The sequence below is a fragment of the Dendrobates tinctorius genome, unplaced genomic scaffold (genome assembly GCF_039654945.1).
Source record: "Dendrobates tinctorius isolate UK_male_01 unplaced genomic scaffold, ASM3965494v1 ptg000014l, whole genome shotgun sequence".
Taxonomy (NCBI): Eukaryota; Metazoa; Chordata; class Amphibia; order Anura; family Dendrobatidae; genus Dendrobates; species Dendrobates tinctorius.
The window spans coordinates 6,447,309-6,474,248 of NW_027361682.1; the positions used below are offsets into that span (position 1 = coordinate 6,447,309).

The 26,940-nt window shown below is 43.1% G+C and overlaps 2 protein-coding genes across 4 annotated transcripts in view; one reads left to right on the forward strand and one right to left on the reverse strand.

Moving 5' to 3' along the window:
• Positions 1-10,614, forward strand: part of LOC141073468 (uncharacterized) — a 57,820-nt gene extending 47,206 nt beyond the window's left edge. For both annotated transcript variants that reach the window (XM_073560702.1, XM_073560708.1), the window contains 10 exons: positions 6,022-6,078; positions 6,183-6,321; positions 6,415-6,713; positions 7,139-7,337; positions 7,429-7,533; positions 7,627-7,763; positions 7,839-8,045; positions 8,197-8,280; positions 9,419-9,684; positions 9,833-10,614. In XM_073560702.1, the coding sequence (XP_073416803.1) occupies positions 6,022-6,078; positions 6,183-6,321; positions 6,415-6,713; positions 7,139-7,337; positions 7,429-7,533; positions 7,627-7,763; positions 7,839-8,045; positions 8,197-8,280; positions 9,419-9,684; positions 9,833-10,431 (2,092 nt within the window). In that variant the 3' untranslated portion in view covers positions 10,432-10,614. The remainder of the gene's footprint in view (positions 1-6,021; positions 6,079-6,182; positions 6,322-6,414; positions 6,714-7,138; positions 7,338-7,428; positions 7,534-7,626; positions 7,764-7,838; positions 8,046-8,196; positions 8,281-9,418; positions 9,685-9,832) is intronic.
• Positions 1-26,940, reverse strand: part of LOC141073481 (uncharacterized) — a 349,087-nt gene that overhangs the window by 152,603 nt on the left and 169,544 nt on the right. The gene's annotated exons all lie outside the window — the stretch shown is intronic.

The following is a 26,940-nucleotide window of genomic DNA, read 5'->3' on the forward strand; positions in this document are numbered from 1 at the left end:
CAAAGTCGAATTCCTGATTGTCTGTGCCAGGGGCTCCACTGCCAACGCGAAAAGCAGCGGCGACAGCGGACACCCCTGCCTAGTCTCCCTATATAACCCAAAACTCCCAGAGACCCCCCAGGGCTAATGTATTTAAACATACAATTTTTAAGTAGATACAGTCTTTTTATCACCCATTATTGCATTTTATTGTAATGTTGTGGAAACCAAAAACAACCGTTATTTTGGCGTTTATATATAATATAATAATGTAATATAATATACCATATATACTCGTGTATAAGCAGAGTTTTTCAGCACATTTTTTGTGCTGAAAACGCCCCCTGTTGTGAGTTCATTTTCCCCTTCATTACTGAGGCCCGAGGAACTCCCTCTTCTGGTAAAGAAAGGTAGTGAGCCTGATTGTCAAACACCTGAGGCTGATGATTGTGACTGGCTGAGTGGAGTTACGGACTGGATATAATGCTGCCGACGCCCTTCTGCCCTGCGGGTGATTTCTCTGTGGGATCCTTGGAGACCAGTCTGAATTCCTGCTCCTCCAAAGCTAAGTTTGCTGCTCGGCCTTTTGCTTTTGTGCTTTGATTTTGTTTTTGCTTTGTTTTTCTGGATTTCTGCCATTCCCTGCTGGGGTGTGCTGAATTCATTTAGCTCTGTCTTCTGAAAATACCTGAGTGCTGATTCAGTTTTTGAAGCCTAGCTGCTTCAGGGCCTTTTTCTTATCAGCTGGTTGGCTTTTGTCTTTGATAGGGTTTTGGCAGACTGCAGACAGCAGCCTTCCTGTCCTTTACTATCTAGGTAGTTTTCGGGCCCCGTCTTTGCTCAGTCTATCTTTCTGTCTGTGTTAGTATTTTCATCTTGCTTCACCGTCATTATATGTTGGGGACTGTCTATTGCTTTGGGGTCTGCTCTTGGGCAGTTTAGATTTCCCCTTTCTTTCTTTAGGCCTATGTATTTCTCCGGCTGTGATCGAGGGGTCTAGGGCATCGTAGGAACCCCCCACGGCTACTGCTAGTTGTGTTGATAGGTTCAGGGGTCTGCAATCTGATAGTTGCCAACTTCTCTGGTTTTCTGGACTTAGCTTGTATTTCTGCTTTTGCCTCCTACGGTGACTCATTCATAACAGAATCACCCGCCATACCGCAGATTCTAGGGTACTCAATAGCAGGAAAGAATTGTAAAAAAAAAAAAAAAAGTGTATATTTTTTCCTCTATATCTCTGAGGCCATAGGGGGAATTTTTTTTTCTCTCAATGGAGATAAAGCAATTGTCTGATCGTGTGGAGCAGCTCGCTGCGGAAGTGCGGGGAATTTCCGCCTACCATGACACCTCTGCAGACGCCTATCCCTTTGAGGGGAATTGATGCTACTCCTTTGGCTAAAAATAAACCCCAGTTTTGGACCCAGGTGGTAATGCGGGTCGCCCCAGACCATCAAGAAAATTGCAGATTTCTGGTGTTGCATAATCTGCATGATACTGTTGTTCTGGGGTTTCCCTGGTTACAGATTCATAATCCAGTTTTGGATTGGAAATCTGTGTCTGTGGTGAGTTGGGGTTGTCGGTGTGCCTTTAGTGAGGCTCCGGTGTTTTCCACCTCTCCTCAGTCGCATGATGTTCCTGATTATTTGGCGGACTTTTATGATGTATTTAGTGAGAATGAGTCTGCGTCTCTGCCTCCTATGACTGTGCAATTGAACTGAGCCCGGGGTGTAAATTTCCCAAGGGTCGGTTCTTCAATTTATCTGTACCCGAGCACGAGGCTATGCGATCCTATATTAAGGAGGCGTTGGAGAAGGGTCATATTAGACCATCCTCGTCACCCTTGGGTGCCGGTTTTTTTTTTGTAGCCAAAAAGGATGGATCATTAAGACCTTGTATTGATTATCGTGCCCTCAACAAAATTACTGTTAAATATCAGTATCCGTTACCCCTGATTTCTGATCTATTCTCCAGAGTTAAAGGTGCTTGCTGGTTTACCAAGCTTGACCTCAAGGGGGCGTATAATCTTATTCGCATTAAGCATGGGGATGAATGGAAGACGGCGTTTAATACTCCGGAGGGACATTGAGTACCTGGTGATGCCTTTTGGGCTCACTAATGCCCCTTCTGTCTTCCAGTGCTTCATGAACGATATTTTCCGAGATTTTGTCGATAAATTTTTGATTATCTATCTGGATGATATTTTGATCTTCTCCAAGGATTGGGATTCTCATGTGGAACATATTCGGACTGTGGTCCGGATCTTGAGGGAGAATTCCCTGTATGTCAAGGGATCTAAATGCCTTTTTGGAGTACAGAGGATTTCTTTTTTGGGATTTATTTTGTCCCCGTCAACTATTGAAATGGACCTGGCCAAGGTACAGGCCATTCACGATTGGGTTCAGCCCACTTCTTTGAAGGCCCTCCATAAGTTTTTGGGTTTTGCTAATTTTTATCGGAAATTTATAGCAAAATTTTCTAGTATTGCCAAGCCATTGACTGATTTGACTAAAAAGGGTGCTGATGTGTTAAATTGGTCTCCGGAGGCTGTTTCTTCCTTTCAGGAGTTGAAGCGAAGATTCACCTCCGCCCTGGTTTTGCGGCAACCTGATGTCTCACTTCCATTCCAGGTAGAGGTGGATGCTTCTGAGATTGGTGCAGGAGCTGTTTTGTCCCAAAAGGATCCTGTAACATCTAAAATGAATCCCTGTGCTTTCTTTTCCCGAAAGTTCTCTCCATCTGAACGTAACTATGATGTGGGGAATAAGGAACTGTTGGCCATGAAATGGGCATTTGAGGAGTGGAGACATTGGTTGGAGGGAGCTAAGCATCAAGTCGTGGTCCTCTCTGACCACAAGAATTTGATTTACCTAGTGTCGGCTAAGCGCTTGAACCCTAGGCAGGCTAGGTGGGCCTTGTTTTTTACACGTTTTGATTTTGTGGTTTCTTTTCTTCCTGGAACAAAGAATGTCAAGGCAAACGCCCTCTCTAGGAGCTTCCTTGCTGATTCTCCTGTGGTGACTAAGCCTGCTACCATCTTAGGCGAAGGGGTAGTTCTTTCTGCCATCTCGCCCGATTTGAGACGTGCTCTGGAAGAGTTCCAGGAGGACAAACCTGAGCGTTGTCCCAGTGGAAAGTTGTATGTTCCTGACCAGTGGAAGAAGAGAGTGAGGTCTGAAGTTCATTGCTCTGCTTTGGCTGGTCATCCAGGTATTTTTGGTACTAGAGATCTAGTGAGTCGGTTTTTTTGGTGGCCCTCCTTGTCTCGTGATGTCAGGAATTTTGTGCAGTCCTGTGGGACGTGCTCCCGGTCTAAATCGTGTTCTCGCTCTAGTGGGTTGTTGATGCCTTTGCCTGTCCCCAAGAGGCCATGGACCCATATTTCAATGGATTTCATCTCTGATATGCCTGTCTCTCAGAGGATGACTGTTATTTGGGTGATTTGTGATAGGTTCTCTAAGATGGTTCTTCTTGTACCACTCCCTAAGTTGCCGTCTTCCTCTGAGTTGGTGCCCCTGTTTTTACAACAGGTGGTTCGTTTGCACGGGATACCTGAGAACATTGTATCTGACAGAGGAGTGCAGTTTGTGTCTAGATGTTGGAGAACTTTCTGTTCCAGGCTGGGAATTCAGTTGTCCTTCTCCTCTGCTTTTCACCCTCAGACCAATGGGCAGACAGAGAGAACAAACCAGACCTTGGAGTCATATTTGAGATGTTTTATTTCTGCTGATCAGGATGATTGGGTTTCATTTTTGCCCTTGGCCGAATTTGCTTTGAATAATAGAGCTAGTTCTGCCACTTTGATGTCACCTTTTTTTGTAACTTTGGGTTTCATCCTCGATTTTCTTCAGGGCAGGTGGAGCCCTCTGCCTGCCCAGGTGTTGACACTGTGGTGGAGAGAATGCACCAGATCTGGGACCAAGTGGTGGATAAGTTATCTCTCTCCCAGGAGAAGGCCCAGCGGTTTTCCAACCGACATAGGACCATTGGTCCCCAGTTTAAGGTTGGTGATATGGTGTGGTTATCATCAAAAAATATTGCTATGAAGGTGGCTTCTCCTAAGTTTAAGCCTAGATTTATTGGACCTTACAAGATTGTGGAGATTATTAATCCGGTCTCTTTTCGTTTGGCTCTTCCTGTCACATTTAAAATCCATAATGTGTTCCATAAATCTTTGTTGAAGAGGTTTGTTGAACCTGTTGTTCCGGGGGTGGCACCTCCAGACCCTGTATTGGTTGAAGGTAACATGGAGTATGATGTAGAGAAAGTACTGGCTTCCCGTCTGGCTAGACAGAGACTCCAGTATTTGGTTAAGTGGAAGGGTTATGGTCAGGAGGATAATTCCTGGGTCTCCGCCTCTGATATTCATGCCAAACGATTGGTGCGTGCCTTTCATCGGGCTCACCCTGATTGCCCTGGTGGCATAGTTGAGGGTTCGGTGACCCCTCCTCAAGGGGGAGGTACTGTTGTGAGTTCATTTTCCCCTTCATTACTGAGGCCGAGGAACTCCCTCTTCTGGTAAAGAAAGGTAGTGAGCCTGATTGTCAAACACCTGAGGCTGATGATTGTGACTGACTGAGTGGAGTTACGGACTGGATATAATGCTGCCGACGCCCTTCTGCCCTGCGGGTGATTTCTCTGTGGGATCCTTGGAGACCAGTCTGAATTCCTGCTCCTCCAAAGCTAAGTTTGCTGCTCGGCCTTTTGCTTTTGTGCTATGATTTTGTTTTTGCTTTGTTTTTCTGGATTTCTGCCATTCCCTGCTGGGGTGTGCTGAATTCATTTAGCTCTGTCTTCTGAAAATACCTGAGTGCTGATTCAGTTTTTGAAGCCTAGCTGCTTCAGGGCCTTTTTCTTATCAGCTGGTTGGCTTTTGTCTTTGATAGGGTTTTGGCAGATTGCAGACAGCAGCCTTCCTGTCCTTTACTATCTAGGTAGTTTTCGGGCCCCGTCTTTGCTCAGTCTATCTTTCTGCCTGTGTTAGTATTTTCATCTTGCTTCACCGTCATTATATGTTGGGGGCTGTCTATTGCTTTGGAGTCTGCTCTTGGGCAGTTTAGATTTCCCCTTTCTTTCTTTAGGCCTATGTATTTCTCCGGCTGTGATCGAGGGGTCTAGGGCATCGTAGGAACCCCCCACGGCTACTGCTAGTTGTGTTGATAGGTTCAGGGGTCTGCAATCTGATAGTTGCCAACTTCTCTGGTTTTCTGGACTTAGCTTGTATTTCTGCTTTTGCCTCCTACGGTGACTCATTCATAACAGCCCCCCTCGGCTTTTACACAAATCGGTTGTCCCAGCTTTCTGGCGGGGGAGCGGCGTAGCAGAGGATGACAGAGGCAGGAGCAGACTTCCAAAAGACATCCTACTCACCCTCCTTCGTGCCCTGCATCTCGTTGGTTCCGACTTCCAGCACCCTTAACTTAAAATCTCAGTGCTGAGATCTCATCTCCCGAGATCTCCATCTGTGCATGCACCACCTCCGGCAGCAATTTTCTCCCAGTCCACCGCATAGGAAACCATGTAACTGCAGGAGCACTGGCCTTTCACAAAATGTCAGCAGAGCCCCCGCAGCATCAGACACCCGCAGCAGCGCCCCGCACATCCGAACACCACCTTATCCCAGCCTGCGGCCTGCAGCAATGCTCCACTCTTACCCCGATTATAAGACGCACCACCATTTTATTTTTTTTTAAAAAGGGTTTTTTTCCTATTTTTCTCCTCAAAATTTGGGGTGCGTCTTATAATCGCAAAATATGGTATATTTTTTTCCATATTGCTCTGGCTTTATTTTGCCCATGTAGCACTTGCACATTTACAAGATGAGCTCGAAATGTCCTTTCTGTTGAAATTCTACTCCTAAATCAGATATCTCAAAGCCCTCCTTTGTAATTAGGCCAAAACTAAGATGGTTGACACTAATGGCACTACAGGCACCACCGTAGTGGTAAAGGGCCTTTACCAACCTTCCAAGTAGTCTACAAAGTTCTATATGTTCTTAATCTCATTTATAGATGAATTAATACAGATTTTGGTTTTCTTTTTTAGGCCATCCACTGAGGAAGAAGAGCCCATTAGTCTTCCTCCTGTGGTTGAAGAAGCTAGGTAAGAACTATGTACCAGATTTCTAAAAACATTTGTAATAGCTTCACTATCGGTAAAGGAAGCTTCTGGTGTCAATCACCCTAATATTTTCTTGCCTTTTGCAGTTCAAGTACCAATATGCCCCTGCGGAAAAAAATTACTGTGGTTGGGTTTCACAATAAGCACAACTTAAAATCCTCACTTTTATTGAGTTTTAAAAACTATTTGAATGGAAAATTTTCAGAATTGACCATAAAGCCAATGGTAAGTCTGATTTTTTTTTTTAATCAGTTTGCATGTATTTGATGAATCCTTGCAGATGTAAACCCTAATGTATGATCATTTGATTAATTTTAGATACAAATCGTTTCCCGCTTTCTCTATTTTGTAAACTCGGAAGAGATCTCTGTGGACTTTTTAAAGAACTTGAGGGCTACCAAAGAATATTTTATTTCCCTGGAAAGCTTGAAGACAAGCGAAGAAACGGTTAAAAAGCATATTGGTCACCTGCGGAGTTTTATACGTTTCATACTCTCAGAGGACTACCTCAGTGGCCTTGACGAAGAAACAAAAAATGCAGTTGGCCCCTTTAAGGAGACTCTAAAGGTCATAGAAAATAAATTAAACCAGAAGCTTGCTAAAGGCAGGAAGAGGGGGTATGTAACTCATGTTTAAACTACACCTGCAGTTTGAATTTCTACTGTCATGGGGTTGGAAAATGCCATAAAAACATCATGGAAAAGGAAAGATGGATTAACAAAGTGTAGGTTTAATTATTACTTGTGCTGCGCTGCAAGGTTGGAACAAAGTAATGTTTAGCTCTTAGAAGCTCAGGCAAATCCCCTATTTCCATGCCAGCAAATCAATTCAAAACATCCTAACTTGCTAAAACGATGTCATAATCACAAATGTGCTAAGGTTCCATCTTCTGGCTCCATTATGGGATCGGTAAAATAGAAACCCTAGAAAAAAGATCTGTCGAATGATGGAAACAAAGAATGTTAAATGTATCTCATGGGCTATTATACAAAAAAGAATAAAAAGAATGAACCTGTAGCATACCTACTTTTATCACCCACAGATTGGAATCCACGCCTCCCACCATGGCTGATTGTCGCAAAGTTTTGACAGTGGCCAAACGTCACATGACTGATATCTTTACACGGGCACAATTGAGTAAGAAGTTGAGTGATAAGGAGAAGACCCTGGCATGTTACTACCTTCAGGCTGTTCTTATCTTTAAGCATCTACGTAACCCATCTGAGGCCAAAAATCTAATGGTAGGCTTAATATAATTAACCAACTTAGCTTATTGCTGACAGATGCTGCTTCACCCTATCTTATGTATTTTCTATATTCCTCCTCTTATAGGTAAAAGAATGGATTGAGAGGGAGCAATTAGATGTTGATGGACAGGTAGTAACAGTTGTAAAGACAAAAAAAAATCTTTTTATACTGCAAGATGAGGATGAGCAGGTAAATGTTAAAAACATATAATGCTGTGATGTATGTTCTTCAAGGTTTTGCCATTGGCAATCGCATCATTAACACAACGTTTCCCTTTGGCAGAATTTCCGTACATATTTCGAGAAGATTAGGCCAACTAATCAGCCTAAGGATGTAAATATGGCGCCTGAATTCTTTGTGTCCTGCAAGGGACAACGAATCATGAATTCCGGCAAAGACATGGAGCGTTTCCAGAAGAAGTTAGTAATAAATGAGGCCCTCCTTGGCTTCTCTGGCAAGCATTTACCATTACTAACAAATGTTTTTTTCCACAGGTATCAGCAGCCCATAATATCATGGAGGATGGCAATAATAGTATACAAAAATTGGGCTGAAGAATGTCTTTCGCAGGTGGAAAGAGACCAGGCCAACGCATATGTGCACTTTGTGACCAGACCAGACATTGTGGATACATCTCCATTGGCTACAGGGATGTTATTAGTGGCTACACTGAAGGGAGATGATCAAGCAGGAACCTCCGAGTAAGGGACCTAACTTTATCCCCACAGGCATTCCCAAAATCCATCTTTTCATTGCATGAGACTTAAGTAATTATGTCTTATAGTATAGTCTACTAGGTAACAACACTTTTATCAGTTTTTCATAATTTATCTGTCTTTTTTAACTTCACAGATGTACATTGCCCAAGAGGAGGAGGATCAAGGGAGCAGAAGACAGTGAGGGACAAACCGATGAGGAAGAGACAGAAGGCGCCAGGTGGGAGACCTAACAGACACTGTATGATTCCCCCACAATTAATTCCTCCACAGTACCATCCACACACAGTATGATGACCCAACTGTATCCCCCTCAACTATCCTGGCAATAAATGGTGACCCCCATACAGCCCTCCATGCCGTGCAAGGGGCCTACGTACAGTATAATGGCCCCTACTATCACTGCACATAGTATAATGACCCCCACACAGCTCTCCGCACAGTGTAATGGACCCCATACAAACATTCACACTGTATATTTGCTTGCATGCTATATAGTGGCCCTCAAATAGGCCTCCATAAAGTATAAAGGCTCCATCATAGCCATCCACATATTATAATGCCCTCCACAAAGCCATTTAAATATATACAGTATAATGGCCCCACATACCTTATGGAAGGCTAATGGGCCCTAGATAGTATGGTACAATGCACCCCCCATTGCCATCTATATAGGATAATGCTTCTCCATAGTCTTCCACATATTATAATGCACCACCCATAGTCCTCCATATAATTTAATGTAACCTCCATATATTATAATGCAGCCTCTAATAATAATAATATTATGTAATCTCCATAGTATTTGTATAAAGCAGCCTCTATAGTTCATCATATAGTATATTGTGGCCTCTATAATCCTCCATATAGTCAATTGTAGCCTCTTTAATTATCCATATTGCATAATGTAGCCTCTATAATCATCTGTATAGGATACAGCCTCTATAATACTCCATATAGCATAATGTAGCATCTTTACTCCTGCATATAGCATAATGTGGCCCTATAGTCCTGTCCCTCCATAGAATAATATGGCCCTATAGTCTTGTCCTCCATAACGTAATCTGGCCCTACAGTCCTGTCATCAGTAGCGTAATGTGGCCCTACAGTCCTGTCTTCCATAACATAATGGGGCCCTATTGTCAATAATAGTTAATATATTTAATTTTGTATTAAACAAAAATTGATTATATAATCAATAATTTTTAATACAAATAAAGAAATTGCGGCACCTTCCCTTTAAATAATTATGTCTTTTAGCATATGATTAATACCAAATTCTTGGTTAAGTAGTCCAGTGAAGAACAACACCTTTTTCAGTATATTATAACTTACGATCTTTCTTTTTAACTTTACAGAAGTTCCATTGGCATCAAAAGAAAAGAAAAAAGCAATCAGGGACATTCTGATGCGGAACAAATAGACAAGGAAGAGACGGTTCAACAGACTGACAATGCTCAAAAAGAGTTCCATTTCAACAGACTAATTAAAAAGTACCCTGTAGGAGTAGACAATCGACCACCATCCCTGGCCACCTGCAGTCGGTACACAAAGCATTTTGCAAAGTACTGTAAGGATAAATGGAGGCGGCACCAGTATAATTTAAGGGTTTCAAATGCTGTCGGTAAGTTTTTTATTTTTTTTTTAATGTATTTTTTTTCTTATTTTAATTTGAAATCTGTCTAGTTGATGTTATTGTATTCTTTGGGATGTGCTGCCTGAATATATTATGTTTGCTGAATATTTTACAGTATTGTTTTTTTATCTTGTAGATTTTTTCAGGCATTTCCCCAAAGAAGATGATCTAAAGCGATATCTGAATAAACAGCACTGGACAACAAATCTACCTGGCCTAGATGATGTCCAACGTGGATGGAAACCTAAACCAAAAAGAGGGGATCTAGAGCACGTTGTCAAACTTCAAGAATTGGTGAAATTGCAAAACTGGAAAGGCCTAGTAATTACAAATGATCGAAGTAAAGGCGAAGGACTGCACACAACTTGTGCTTTTACAAAGGGAGACATAATTTGTGACTACCATGGAGTGCTTAAAGAAGGAGACGAGGCTGAAAAATTACAGGCAACTGTGCGTCAGCACGAATGTTATATGTTTTTTTTTAATATTGGTGAAAAGGTGTGGTGTTTTGATTCCCGGGAGGCTCCATGCAGTTGTCACCCGCACATGGCTTCAACATTTGGGCGAAAGATTAATCATTCACAGAAAAATTACAACGTGAAACCTGTACTGAAATATATAATTGATGATAACACCCCATCAATGCTTTTTGTGGCTAATTGCAATATCAAACCAGGTGCAGAACTGTTGTTCGATTATGGATTGAAACAGAAGCAATTTAGAGAAGCTTCATGACCTTGGCCTCCTCCCTCCATTTTAGACGAGCGCACGCTCTGAGCTCGCATCAACCCCCACACATGTCAGCTGATCATCTGACACATGAAGCTAACAGCATCGATCGGATCCCTGTTAACCCTTTAGATTTTGTGTTTAATCACTGACAATTAAAGATGACAGCCAGCAGATGGTAATCTGAAATGTCCAATTGTCCAGCTCAATGTAACCAAAGATTTTATTACTATGACATCATAGTGGGGTATTACATCACAACGGGGTATTATTACATTCCAATGGGGTACTATGACATCATGGTGGGGTATTATGATATCACAATGGGGTCTTATGACATCCCAGTGGGGTTTTAAGACATCACAATAGGGCAGGGGTCCCTAACTCTAGGGCCACCAACAGTGCAGATTTTTAGGATTTCCTTAGTATTGCACAGGGGTTGGAATCATCACCTACCACCTGTGCAATACTAAGGAAATCCTGAAAACCTACACTGTTGGAGACCCTCGAGGCCTGGAGTTGGAGACCCCTGCAATATGGCACGATGCCATCATAGTGGTGTATTATGACATCACAATGGGTATAATGACATCATAGTGGGGTATATTGACATCATAATGAGATATTACATCATAGTGAGGTATTATGACATCATTATGAGGTATTACATCACAATGGGGTATTACAACATTATAGTGGGGTATTATTATATCAGTGAGGTATTATGACACCACAATATAGTATTATGACATCACAATGGGGTATTTTGACATAATGGCATATTACAGTGAAGTGGGGTATTTTGATGTCATAGTGGGGCATTATGACATCATAGTGAGGTATATCACAGTGAGGTATTATTAGAGGAAAATGGAGTACTATGAAAACACAATGGGATATTACAGTAAGATATGATATAGTGAAGTATGATGACATCACAATGGGGCATTACAGTCAAGTGGGGTATTATAGTGAAGTGGCGTATTTTGACGGACGATATAGTGGGGTATTATGATATCACACTGAGGTATTAAGACATCAAAATGGGGTATTATGAAATTACAATGGTAAATTATGACACCATATTGGAGTGTTATTATAGCAAAGTCGAGTATTATGACATCATAGTGGGGTATGAACCCAAGATGAGAGGCTGCTAACCATCTATAGAAATGGCTTGTTGCCCAGAGGAAACTCAAGATGAGTCTACTCACGGGACTGAAATATGTCCAATTGTCTGGCTCAGTGTAACCAAACATTTTTACTTGTCCTTCCATGACCTCTGACATGTTGTTACTTTATCTGTAAGATTGTGGTGGGGGGGATGTAGTTTTACTGTCTGTGTATTTTCACATCAAATTCGTGTGGGTAAAAGCACATCTTTTTGGCTGCAAAATGCTCAGATTAGCAAATCTGTATGCACATTTGCATGGTCAAAAAAACATGTTTTATCAGAGCGGTTTTAATTCAATTTGCATATATTTTCTGTAAAAGCGATAAGACTTGCGCAAAACTGTGATGGCAAAAACGAGAAAACTCTTTGGGCAGCCTCTCCACAATACTGTTCCCATGTATAGATGATCCCAATGATGAAAGACGGCTTTTGGAAATCAAATGAATCCCAGTAGACAGCCCTCATCCCAAAAAACTTTCAATGAGGGCTGGCTATTTGAGGTAAAAATATACCCAAGATCTAGCCCTCACCTTTAAAAAAAAACTTCCGAGGGAAAGTCATAGAAGTCCAGGTAGCCAGCCCTCACCTTTAAAGAAAACCTATTTTGAGGGTGAGGGCTGGCTACTGCAAGACCGGTCCTCACCTTTTATTAAAAAAAAAAAAAAAAATCCGATTATGACAGTTTGCTATTGGAATTCATATGTGTCTAGTGAGCCGGCTCTCATTTTTATGACAGCCGGCAATTTGAACTCAAAATCGTCTCTTTACCTGGCTGAATGACCCATTGACAGGATGTAACACATTAGAAGGAGCAACAGCACCATCTGAGGTTTTTAGGCTAAGTGCACACGTACCGGAACTCTTGCGGAAATTACCGCGAGAATTCCGGAATTCCAGTCCGCGGGAAAATCGCATTTTAAATTCCCGCGATTTTCCCGCGGAAAAACTAGCATTTTGCAAGCGTATTTAGTTTGCAAAATGCTAGCATTTCCCAAGCGATCTGTAGCATCGCTTGGAGAACTGATTGACAGGTTGGTCACACTCGTCAAACATAGTGTTTGACGAGTGTGACCAACTTTTTAATACTGAGGCCGCCTATGCAGCATCAGTAGTAAAAGATAGAATGTAAAAAAAAAATAAAAAACGGTGTTATTCTCACCCTCCGACGTCCCGCGCATCCGTTCCCAGTAATCCTTTGCGAAAATGCCCGCGATGACGTCAGTTCTCGCGGGATCGCGACGTCTCGCGGTTATTCGCGATGACGTCGCGCGAATGACCGCGAGACTTCGCGATCCCGCGAGAACGGACGTCATCGCGAGCATTTTCGCAAAGGACTACTGGGAACGGGAGCGTGGAGAGAAGCGGGAATGCTGTGCGGGACGTCGGAGGGTGAGAATAACAATATTTTTTATTTTAAATTCTATTTTTAACAGGGATATGGTACCCAAAGCCTGGAGGACAGTCTCCTCTCCTCCGGACCATGGGTACCATCCGCAATTGTTCTGCTTACTTTTCGCATGTTGTGCACAGCCACATGCGGGAAATAAGCGGAACAATGCATTCCTATGGGTGCGGGATCGCCGCGATTCCGCAAATTAATGAGCATGCTGCGGTTTTTACCGCGAAGCGATTCCGCCGCGGTAAAAACCGCAGCATTAGCACAGCATTGCGGAATCCCATAGGAATGCTTATTTTTCGCGTTTTCGCGGCAAAATCGCGCGGTTAAAACCGCCGCGGAAACGCGAAAAAAACGCCACGTGTGAACTCAGCCTTACACTCCTGTACTTAAAAAAAAAAAAAAAAGTTGGGCAACAATGACACCTTGTGGAATTTCCACAGATACACATTTTCAACAATTTTTTAAAGTTGAGCTGTCTATGGGGCCAAAAAAACATGCAATAGCCAGATTTAAGGAAACTTTTTTTGTGTAGACCCTCTCAGAAGTGACATTTGAGGCCGCAGAGTGCGCTGTTTCGAACAGAAATTTTCCCAGACCCCTGAAAAAAATTAGCTCCTCCCACAGTGTGTGCGTCACAAAACACTAAATAACAAATTCCCCCCCTATATATTAGTACTCTGCATCCGTCTTTGTGGGGGTACTCTGAAAACAGGCTCTCTGTGTGTACTCTGCAAACTAGCGTTGTTGGGGGTACTCTGAAAACAGCCTTTGTAGGGGCACTCTGCAAAACAACCTGGTTATTTTTTTTTAATAAATTTGGGGAGGCACCAAAACAGTAAGAATGACAAATATAATGTATAAACTATGGTGGAGTATAATAATGACTGGGTGCGGTTAGTTAGACTTAATATATTCAGCCAAAGGAAGGGACAAGTCCTGTGGGATCCACACCTAGTTCACTTAATGAACTTGCCCGATAAATGAGCTTGTCTACATTGGCTGTGGACAGGCAGATGCACGTGTCTGTGATCACACCCCCTGTCATACTAAAAACGTGTGCTCTGACAGTATACCTATCGCAGGTCAGGCCAGCACCTCCAAGGTGTAAAAGGCAAGCGCAGGCCATGTGTCCAGTTTGGAGACCCAGAAGATATACGGGGCATTACTCACTACGTGGAGACATGTGGACACATACTCTTCCATCATGTTGAAACGCGTCGTCCTGCTAATACAGACTATCAGATGGTGCTGCTGGATGTTGTGGAGTGCTGAGGAAGGTTTTGTACACTGCTCAAAAAATTAAAGGGAACACTTAAACAACAGAATATAACTCCAAGTAAATCAAACTTCTGTGAAATCAGACTGTCCACTTAGGTAGCAACACTGATTGACAATCAATTTCACATGCTGTTGTGCAAATGGAATAGACAACAGATGGAAATTATTGGCAATTATCAAGACACTTAATAAAGGAGTGGTTCTGCAGGTGGGGACCACAGACCACATCTCAGTACCAATGCTTTCTGGCTGATGTTTTGGTCACATTTGAATCTTGGTTGTGCTTTCACACTTGTGGTACTGTATTGTAGTACAGCTCATCCAGGATGGCATATCAATGCGAGCTGTGGCAAGAAGGTTTGCTGTGTCTGTCAGCATAGTGTCCAGAGGCTGGAGGCGCTACAAGGAGAAAGGCCAATACACCAGGAGACGTGGAGGGGGCCGTAGGAGAGCAACAACCCAGCAGCAGGACCGCTACCTCTGCCTTTGTTCAAGGAGGAACAGGAGGAGCCCTACAAAATGACCTCCAGCAGGCCACAAATGTGCATGTGTCTGCACAAACGGTTACAGTAGAAACCGACTCCTTGAGGATGGTACAGTATGAGGGTCCAACATCCACAGATGGGGGCTGTGCTCACAGCCCAACACCGTGCTTGACATTTGCCACAGAACACCAGGATTGGCAAATTCACCACTGGCTCCCTGTGCTCTTCACAGATGAAAGCAGGTTCACACTGAGCACATGTAACAGACGTGACAGAGTCTGGAGATGCCGTGGAGAGTGATCTGCTGCCTGCAACATTCTTCGGCATGACCGGTTTGGCAGTGGGTCAGTAATGGTGTGGGGAGGCATTTCTTTGGAGGGCCGCACAGCCCTCCATGTACTCGCCAGAGGTAGCCTGACTGCCATTAGGTAACGAGATGAGATCCTTAAACCCCTTGTGAGACCATATGTTGGTTCTGTTGGCCCTGGGTTCCTCCTAATGCAGGAGAGTGCCAGACTTCATGTGGCTGGAGTGTGTCAGCAATTCCTGCAAGATGAAGGCATTGCAGCTATGGACTGGCCCACCCGTTCACCAGACCTGAATCCGATTGAGCACATCTGGGACATCATGTCTCGCTCCATCCCCCAATGTCACGATGCACCACAGACTGTTCAGGAGTTGGATGCTTTAGTCCAGGTCTGGGAGGAGATCCCTCAGGAGACCTTCCGCAACCTCATCAGGAGCATGCCCAAGCGTTGTAGGGAGGTCATACAGGCACGTGGAGGCCACATACACTACTGAGCCTCATTTTGACTTGTTTTAAGGACATTACATTCCACTTTAATTTTGGGGGTGACTCCAAATACAGGCCTCCATTGGTTAATAAATTTGATTTCCATTGATGATTTTTGTGTGATTTTGTGGTCAGCACATTCAACTTTGTACAGAACAAAGTATTCAATGAGAATATTTCATTCATTCATATCTAGGATGTGTTATTTGAGTGTTCCCTTTATTTTTTAACCAGTGTACATTTCAGCCAGGCTAACCATCCCTTATGAGATGCTGCCGGTGTCCCAGCTGCATTGAAGACTTCCTTCTGTGTTTCCATTGAGCCCCCACTGTCAAGGTGGGAACACCGTTAATAGCGTATCTACCAGAGTGCACTTGTATTCCCACAATTTTCAATCATGTTCCAGTGATGGAAGTAAGGATGGCAAGTTGTCCTTTTAGTGGGAATCCAGCAGTATGGCCAACCAAGTAATCAGCACTGGTAACAATCGGGGCAACTCTGCGGTCGTTGTACATGCACCGCAGCATATATTTGCTCATGTGTGCCAGGCTGCTCAAAGGCAACGATAAGCTGTCATCGGTGGGAGGTGTATCGTCTGTGTTTTCTGTATCCCCCAGCCATGATCCACTGATAACCGTGTGTCGCTTTGAGTTCTACCCTGAGGTAAACACAGTTCCACCTCCTCCGCATCCTCCAAAACTGTCCTCTGGCTGGAAAATTGTGTACCTGGCTGCTGGTGGTACAGGAACCCACCCTCTGAGCCATGTGTGGACGACAGGCCTGATAATGGTGTGAATGGTGACTGTTCCTCCTCTTCCTACTGTGCCACCTCCTCATCCATCAGCACCTGAAACGTTTTTTCAAGGAGGCATAGAAGTGGGATAATAACGCCCAAGATGGCATCATCAGCACTGACAATGTTCGTGGAGCACTCGAAGTAATGCAACATGGCATGCACGTCCCTCATGGAGGCCCACTTGGTGGGTGGTGAAGTGGTGTTTCACAGAGCGACCTATGTGTGCTGCAGTTGAAACTCCAGTATCACTTGCTGCTGCAAGCACAGTCTCTCCATCATATGCAAGGTGGAGTTCCACCTTTTGGTTAAATCGCATATTAGGCAGTGAGTGGGAAAGCAGAAGTGACACTGCAGCGCAGACAGGTGAGCTTCAGAAGGGTGAGAATGCCGAAAGCATGCACAAATAGCCTGCACTTTCTTCAGTAACTGAAATATTTGGGTATTTTTTCTGGGTGCTGTGCACCATCAAATTCAGCGTATGCACAAGGGAAGGGATGTACGTCAAATCAGCTAGGCCCAGAGCTGCTACAAGATTTTGCCCGTTAGCAAAATATAATTAGAACTTAAGAACCACAAAAAATATACAGCTCTGGCAAAAATTGTCTACTGCACAATTTTATAAAAAATCAGCTTCTCTACATGTCTGACAGTCATTCCATTCCAGTGTCAGTTGAATTCCAACCAGAGTACACCTCATTCTACTTAATGTGCTTCTGATTAGTTGATCACCTGAACCAAATCTTATCTAACGAAGGAAAGTATAAAAAACCCTGCTGTGGTGTTCAGAATCCTCTTGCAATAGGACAAGCTGGATGGCAAAACAAGTGCTAGTAATATCTGAAAAGTAATAGGAATGAAAAAATAACTTTTAAACATGGAAAAGGAGTTGAAAAGAAAAGTCTCGAGTGAGGAAAAGAAGGGTTGGCTTTACTAGCTGAGGGATACATTGAACGTCATGTTGCCTCCATCCTTAAAATTTCTAAGACGGCAGTTCATTACAACAAGGTCAAGCAGCAGACATTGGGAACAATAAAGCTACAGAGGGCGAAACGACTCCCCACTGACTGGGATGACCGTCATCTTATTCGAATGTCACTCAGCAACCGCACGATGACATTAAGTAACCTACAAAAGGAATGGCAAATGGCAGTTGGGGTGAAGTACACTGCAAGAACAGTTCATAACAGGCTCCTAGAAGCAGGGCTCAAGTCATGTAAAGCTAGAAAAAAGCCTTTCATCAATGAGAGGCAAAGGAGAGCCAATCTGAAGTTTGCCAAAGACCTTAAGGATTGGATCATAGAGGACTGGAGTAAGGTAATCTTATAAAGAAAAAATCAAAATTCAAAGAGATTTGAATAAGAAGTAGGTGAACATGCAAATCCCATTAAAAAATACAACTTAATTCAATATTTTGTTAAAAAACACCTTCCCAGTTCAAAAAAGACCTGGCAAATGCCAAAAAATTGAATTGAAAAAAGACCTTGTCTAAAGTGCTGCACAGCCCTATATTAGGCCTCGCTGATACCTTCCTAGCCGTGAAGGTTGGCACCCTAAATAGTACGATATTGGCACCCCCACTCAACGAGGACTGTCCCTCACTTCCCTAACAGTCTCTGATATCACAGGAAGGAAAACAATATATCAAATAGTGCAGAGATGAAGACAACAAAATGCCCTAGAGCTAATGCAAACAAAAATATAATAGTAAAAATTCCATATCATTGATACTAAATGACATAAATACCCTAACATAGCAAGGTACATTGTTCTTCCTGCTAAAGGGGATACAGGCAGTAAGTTACAAAGATTGGTCACTTCTCATGTTTCTAAAGACCCCTCATAATAGAGGTACATATATCAATGTGACACAAAAAATCTTCACATGGTAAGGTACATAATAACCTCCACTCAGTGAGATATAAATAATCAGATACACTATAAAGACTGTTATCGTCCCTTCTTATGCCCATAAAGAACCCTCACTCAGGGGGATATAAACAATCAGATACATTATAAAGATCGGTCACTTATCATGTCTATGGAGAACCCTCAACGCGTTTCCCCGCCGTAGCGGTTCATCAGGAGGAATAACCAATGCTTTCACCGATATTGTTGCTGCTCCATGCCTGATATCTTGATAATGGAAGCATCAGAGGTCAAACCAAGCGGATTTAAATAACCGCCATGATAATGCTAACGCGCCACCCACCATCTGGTGGCCCAATTAGTGAAAAGGTGTAGATAATTAGAGTCCATATGTGCAATCCAAATGTACCAGATAGTCCGGTGTTCCGCCGCTAACAAGAGTTAAACTTTAGCGTGCGCTCCACACTGGAGCGCATCCAAGATGGCGCTGGGACTTCCGGTCATGTGATGTAAATCATGCCTCAGTAGTTACCCGATCATCCGGAACTCTTTACCAGGCAAAATTAGCGGGGACCCCTTCAAAGGCGCTCAGCACTGGAGCGCACCCAAAATGGCGCCGGAACTTCCGGTCGCATGATGTCATATCCCCCTCTAGCTGTTGCCATGGAGCATACAAGACGCTCACCGGACAATCAGACCGCGCTCATCAGATAGCGCGCAGTCTGCTGACATATATCGCCTCCAATGCCGAAAAATAGAAATACAAAAATGATTAAAGGGTCAGGGCAGGACACATTAGATATAGTCCCACAATAGTGTCATAATTTGAAGATAGATACCAAACAACATGTCAGTTTTATAGAAACTCTTGTTTATAGCAGGGCACAATTTCTCTCACACATATAAGCACAGGTACCCTTAGAAACATAGATATAGCCGCAAAATATAATAAACCTATTACTCCAGACAATGTGGACTATGCCATACAAGCATCATACGGCAGACAGATAAAAACCCCCACCACCCACCAGAAAACACATTCTGCCAAACAGGAATTTATATAAAACATGTATATGACATATATTCATTCATCCCATCCGGAGAGACGGATTGTAATCTAAACATCCACTCACACTCCCGTCTCAGAATCAGATTGTCAAGATTTCCTCCCCTTGTTTTTGGTTTAACCAGCTCAATCATATTGAAGGAAATGTTGCCTAACCGGCCCTGATGCACAGTATTAACATGTCTGGCGACAGGGGTATCACGTTTGTTCCTGATATCCCCCAGGTGTTCACACACTCTCACCCTCAGTTCTCTGGTGGTTTTTCCCACATAATCCAAGGGGCAGGTACATGTGGCCTTATAGACTAGGCCTGTCGATCTGCAATTTCCAAAATCTCTAATATAAAAAGTTTTACCATTATGTGAACTCTTGAAGGATTTACAGTGGGGAAAAAAAGTATTTAGTCAGTCAGCAATAGTGCAAGTTCCACCACTTAAAAAGATGAGAGGCGTCTGTAATTTACATCATAGGTAGACCTCAACTATGGGAGACAAACTGAGAAAAAAAAATCCAGAAAATCACATTGTCTGTTTTTTTTTCATTTTATTTGAATATTATGGTGGAAAATAAGTATTTGGTCAGAAACAAAATTTCATCTCAATACTTTGTGATATATCCTTTGTTGGCAATGACAGAGGTCAAACGTTTTCTGTAAGTCTTCACAAGGTTGCCACACACTGTTGTTGGTATGTTGGCCCATTCCTCCATGCAGATCTCCTCCTCTCCTCTGTTTTTGGCGATATAAGTCCCCTCAGATTGGGATCAGCTAACAAAATGCCCCAATGTTTTTTCAAAACCTGATATACCCTGTCCAATTGGCCATCATATGTGCCAATAAGCCTAATAGCTGTATCATTAGATGTATTTTCCTTTTTAGGGAGAAGGAGTGATGACCTATCTGCTGTAAAGGCTTCAAATCTTGGTCCATCCAGGGTACATGCGGGGTAGCCTCTCGTCCTAAATCTCTTGTACAAATCATCAGCCTGCTTCCTATAGACATTCAAGTCAGAGCAGTTCCTCTGGATCCTAAGGAACTGTCCCTTAGGTATCCCCCTCCTTAGGGGTTCAGGGTGATGGCTTGTCCACCTTAGCAAACTATTAGTTGCAGTGGGTTTCCTGTAAGTGCATGTGCTAATCCTTCCATCAGCCATTTTGGAGATCGTTAGATCAAGAAAATTAATACTTCCAATATGACACTCTGACGTAAATCTCAATCCCACCTTGTTCTTATTAATGCACTCAATGAAACGGAGGAAGTCAACCTCTGGGCCAGACCAAAATATAAGAATGTCATCAATATATCTGGCCCAGAGGTTGATAAACGGAATCCACCATTCCACATTGTCTGGCATAATAGGTTTATTATATTTTGCGGATATATCTATGTTTCTAAGGGTACTAGTGCTTATATGTGTGAGAGAAATTGTGCCCTGCTATAAACAAGAGTGTTATGATTGAGTCACCGTAGGAGGCAGACACAAAAATAGACGCTACGTCCAGAAAACCAGAGAAGTTGGCAACTATCAGATTGCAGACCCCTGAACCTATCAACACAACTAGCAGTAGCCGTGGGGGGTTCCTACGATGCCCTAGACCCCTCGATCACAGCCGGAGAGATAAATAGCCTAAAGACAGAAAAGGAAATCTAAACTGCCCCAGAGCAGACCCCAAAGTAAAAGGCAGCCCCCAACATATGACAGTGAAGCAAGATGAAAAAACACTCACACAGATAGAAAGATAGGCTGAGCAAATGATGGAGCCCAAGCTAACTACACAGAACAGGAAAGGAAGGTTGCTGTCTGCAATCTGCCAAAACCCTATCAAAGACATAAGCCAACAAGCTGATATGAAAAAAGACCCTGAAGCAGCTAGGCTTCAAAAACTAAATCAGCACTCAGGTATTTTCAGAAGACAGAGCTAAAGGAATTCAGCACACCCCAGCAGGGAATGGCAGAAATCCAGAAAAACAAGGCAAAACAAAGTCAAAGGACAAATGCAAAAAGCAGAGCAGAAAACTTAGCTTTAGAAGAGCAGGAATTCAGACTGGTCTCCAAGGATCCAACAGAGAAATCACCCGCAGGGCAGAAGGGCGTCGGCAGCCTTATATCCAGTCAGTAACTCCACTCAGCCAGTCATCATCATCAGGCACAGGTGTTTGATAATCAGGCTCACTACCTTTCTTCACCAGAAGAGGGAGCTCCTCGGGCCTCAGTAGTGAAGGGGAAAATGAACTCACAACAGTACCTCCCCCTTGAGGAGGGGTCACCGAACCCTCAACCACGCCACCAGGGCGATCAGGGTGAGCCCGATGAATCATAGAATCATAGAATCATAGAATCATAGAATCGTAGAGTTGGAAGGGACCTCCTGGGCCATCTGGTCCAACCCCCTGCTCAAAGCAGGATTCGCTAAATCATCCCAGTTAGATGTATGTCCAGCCTCTGTTTGAAGACTTCCATTGAAGGAGAACTCACCACTTCTCGTGGAAGCCTGTTCCACTCATTGATCACTCTAACTGGCAAAAAGTTTTTTCTAATATCTAATCTGTGTCTCCTCCCATTCAGCTTCATCCCATTGCTTCTAGTCTTTCCTTGTGCAAATGAGAATAAAGTTGATCCTTCTACAATGTGACAGCCCTTTAGATATTTGTAGACAGCTATTAAGTCTCCTCTCAGTCTTCTCTTTTGCAAACTAAACATTCCCAAATCCTGCAACCTTTCCTCATAAGACAGGGTTTGCAGACCGGTCACCATTCTGGTCGCTCTTTTCTGAACTTGCTCCAGTTTGTTGATGTCTTTTTTAAAATGTGGTGCCCAAAATTGGACACAATATTCCAGATGAGGTCTGACCAAAGAGGAGTAGAGGGAAATAATGACTTCACGTGATCTAGACTGTATGCTTCTGTTAATACATCCTAGAATTGCATTTGCCTTTTTTGCTGCTGCATCACACTGTTGACTCATATTCAGTCTGTGATCTATTAGTATACCCAAGTCTTTTTCACCTGTGCTGTCACTTAGCCCTATTCCTCCCATTCTATATATGCTTTTTTCATTTTTATTGCCCAGATGTAGTACTTTGCATTTCTCCCTGTTAAAAACCATTCTGTTAGTTGCTGCCCACTTCTCCAGTTTATTTAAATCTTTTTGAATCCTCTCTCTCTCTTCTCTAGTATTAGCTATCCCTCCTAGCTTTGTGTCATCAGCAAATTTAATCAGTTTACCCTCAATTCCTTCATCTAAATCGTTGATAAAGATGTTGAACAATACAGGGCCCAGGACAGAGCCCTGTGGTACCCCACTTGAGACATTCTTCCAACTGGATGTGCAGCCATTTACGACCACTCTTTGGGTCCGATCACTAAGCCAGTTATGAATCCACCTAACAGTTGCCTTGTCCATTCCATACTTAGTCATTTTTTCAATAAGGATTGTATGAGAGACTTTGTCAAATGCTTTGCTGAAGTCAAGATATACTATATCTACAGCATTTCCTTGATCCACCCAATCAGTAATACCATCATAGAAGGAAATTAAATTAGTCTGACATGACTTATTAGTTACAAACCCATGCTGACTCTGTTTAATCACTTCATTCTTATCCAGGTATTGACATACATGTTGTTTAATAATTTGTTCAAAGATCTTTCCTGGTATAGAAGTCAGACTCACCGGCCTATAGTTGCCTGGGTCCACCTTCTTCCCCTTTTTGAAGATAGGAACAACATTTGCTCTTCTCCAGTCTTCTGGCACTTCTCCTGTTCTCCAAGAATTTTCAAAGATTATGGAGAGGGGTTCAAAAATTTCTTCTGCTATCTCCTTCAGTACTCTGGGGTGTAATTCATCTGGACCTGGAGACTTGAATACATTTAGGTTAGCTAAGTGTTTCCTCACTATCTTTCTGTTTATAGATATCCTGGATTCTTCTATTCCCTTAATAGGACAGTGAATAACAGTTGATGTTACATTTCCTTTCTGAGAGAAAACAGATGCAAAATAGGAATTTAAAAGTTCAGCCTTCTCAACATCCTGTCTTACCATTTCATCATTTTCATCCTGTAAAAATCCTATAGCATCTTTGACTTTTCTTTTACTTTTGACATATCCCCAAAATCCTTTATTATTGCTTTTGACATCTCTTGCAAGCCTCAATTCATTTTCAGCTTTAGATAATCTGATTTGTGCCTTGCAGGTTCTGCAGACAGCATTATATTCTTCTTTAGATATGCCTCCTTCTTTCCATTTTATAAACATTTTTTGCTTCCTTTTTAGCATGTGCTTAAGTTATGTGTTCATCCATCCTGGTTTCCTTAAATGCTTCCTATTCTTCCCTCTTTTCGGAATTGTTAACAACTGTGCTTTGAGAATTTCATTTTTCAAGATTTCCCATCCTTCCTGGACATTTTTGTCTTTAAGGATATCCAGCCATTGGATCCCTCCAATTCTCTTTCTGAATCCCTTAAAATCTGCCTTTCTGAAATCTAACCTTGACGTCTGAGTCTTCACAGGTCTTCCGCCTCTAGTTATCCAAAATTCTAAAATAGCATGGTCGCTACCTCCTAGGGTCCCAGTCACTTTTACCTCCTCAACCATTTCCTCCCTGTTTATAAGGATTAGATCCAAGGTAGCAGTTCCCCTTGTTTTTTCCTTTACCTTTTGGAAGATAAAGTTGTCAGCAAGAGAGGATAAGAATTTCCTTGACCTGTTAGTTTTGCCTGAGAGAGATTCCCAACAAATGTCTGGATAGTTGAAATCTCCCATGACAACTATGTCATATTTTTTGGAGAACTTGGCCATTTGATGCATAAAGAGTTCATCCATATCTTCAGCTTGCACAGGCGGCCTGTAGTAAATGCCTACAATGGTGTCCTTTCCATTGTTCTGTCCTTGTATTCTTACCCAAACAGTTTCCACAGAACTCCCAGTCTCTGAAGCTTCAATCTCTGTGCAGATATACGCATTTCTAACATACAATGCGACACCCCCTCCTCGTTTATCAAGTCTGTTTCTTGCAAATAAGTTGTATCCTTCTAGTCTTGTATTCCAATCATGTGTATTGTCCCACCAAGTTTCAGTGATTCCAATGACATCATATTTCTTTTCCTGTGTTAGTAGTTCCAATTCTCCTTGTTTGTTGCCCATGCTTTGTGCATTAGTATAGAAACATTTTAGTTTGTGATTGGTTTCTCTTTCTCCAATATTTTTTTTAATTAGATTCTTTCGTCTTTGTTCTTCCTTTCCACTTCTAATAGCAGAGTTCTCAGTAGCATTTGTCAGGTGTATGGCTTTTTCTGGTCTTTTGCTTCCCTTCCCATGTTGTTCTAGTTTAAAGCTCTCCTTACAAGTGTAGCAAGGCGACTTCCAAATACCTGCTTTCCAGTCTTCGTAAGGTGCACCCCATCTCTAGCAAGTAGTCCATCGTATAAGTAGTTCACTCCGTGATCCAGAAATCCAAATCGTTGCTGACGGCACCATCGACGTAGCCAGTTGTTCACCTGCAGAATCTTATTCCACCTCCTTGTTCCATGGCCATCCACTGGGAGGATGGAAGAGAAGACCACCTGCGCTCCCAGTTCTTTCACTTTCTTGCCTAAGTCTTCAAAGTCTCTGCAGATGGTTTCCAGGTAGTTTCTTGCGGTGTCATTTGTCCCCACATGTAGTAGCAGGAATGGGTAGTCATCTGTAGGTCTGAAGAGTCCTGATATCCTGTCAGACACATCTTTAATTTTTGCACCTGGAAGACAGCACATTTCTCTTGAAGTTATATCCGGTCTGCAGATAGCGGCCTCTGTTCCTCTCAACAGGGAATCCCCCATGACCACCACTCTCCGTTTCTTCTTCACAACATTTTTCTTTCTCCATCCAGGAGGACTCTGAAGGCGTACAAGGTTGCTGTTTGTTGGCAAAGTCTTATCCTGATGTATTTCTTCATTGTTTTCCTGCGTGAGAGCCTGGTACTGGTTCCTGAGCAGTATGGGTGCTGACTGCCTCCTGATCCTCCTGCTTCTCTGGGTCACATGTCTCCATTCCTCTGTTTCTTCAGGTGCACTTCGAATTTCTTCTCTTTCTGTAACATGAAGAGATAATTCTGCTCTGTCCAAGAACTCTTCACCTTCCTTAATGATCTTCAACGTAGCTAACCTCTCTTCGAGATTTTGCAACTTTTCCTCCAACAGGGTCACAAGCTTGCATTTGTGGCATGTGAAGTTTGGCTTTTCCACTGGTAAATCTGTGAACATGTAGCAAGAAATGCAGCTCACCAAATGGCTCCTGGCCTCTTCCATCTTGAGATTTCTTAAAAAGATGAAAGATGAGCCAAAATTCGCGCGCCGATAGGCGCGAGGTTTCTCCGATTTCCTCTTTTCAGCTGCAACGGCCAAAACCCAGTGATCGTTGAGCTCGCGGAGACTCTTCACTTATCCCAGAAGGCACTGGGAATATGCAAATGATCTCCTCAAGACTCTTCCCCTGGTTTCTCCGATTTCCTCTTTTCAGCTGCAACGGCCAAAACCCAGTGATCGTTGAGCTCGCGGAGACTCTTCACTTATCCCAAAAGGCACTGGGAATATGCAAATGATCTCCTCAAGACTCTTCCCCTGGTTTCTCCGATTTCCTCTTTTCAGCTGCAACGGCCAAAACCCAGTGATCGTTGAGCTCGCGGAGACTCTTCACTTATCCCAGAAGGCACTGGGAATATGCAAATGATCTCCTCAAGACTCTTCCCCTGGTTTCTCCGATTTCCTCTTTTCAGCTGCAACGGCCAAAACCCAGTGATCGTTGAGCTCGCGGAGACTCTTCACTTATCCCAAAAGGCACTGGGAATATGCAAATGATCTCCTCAAGACTCTTCCCCTGGTTTCTCCGATTTCCTCTTTTCAGCTGCAACGGCCAAAACCCAGTGATCGTTGAGCTCGCGGAGACTCTTCACTTATCCCAGAAGGCACTGGGAATATGCAAATGATCTCCTCAAGACTCTTCCCCTGGTTTCTCCGATTTCCTCTTTTCAGCTGCAACGGCCAAAACCCAGTGATCGTTGAGCTCGCGGAGACTCTTCACTTATCCCAGAAGGCACTGGGAATATGCAAATGATCTCCTCAAGACTCTTCCCCTGGTTTCTCCGATTTCTTCTTTTCAGCTGCAACGGCCAAAACCCATTGATCGTTGAGCTCGCGGAGACTCTTCACTTATCCCAGAAGGCACTGGGAATATGCAAATGATCTCCTCAAGACTCTTCCCCTGGTTTCTCCGATTTCCTCTTTTCAGCTGCAACGGCCAAAACCCAGTGATCGTTGAGCTCGCGGAGACTCTTCACTTATCCCAGAAGGCACTGGGAATATGCAAATGATTTCCTCAAGACTCTTCCCCTGAAAGGCATGCACCAATCTTTTGGCATGAATATCAGAGGCAGAGACCCAGGAATTATTCTCCTGACCATAACCCTTCGACTTAACCAAATACTGGAGTCTCCGTCTAGCCAGACGGGAATCCAGTACTTTCTCTACCTCATATTCCATGTTACCTTCAACCAATACAGGGTCTGGAGGTGCCACCCCCGGAACAACAGGATCAACAAACCTCTTCAACAAAGATTTATGGAACACATTATGGATTTTAAATGTGACAGGAAGAGCCAAACGAAAAGAGACCGGATTAATAATC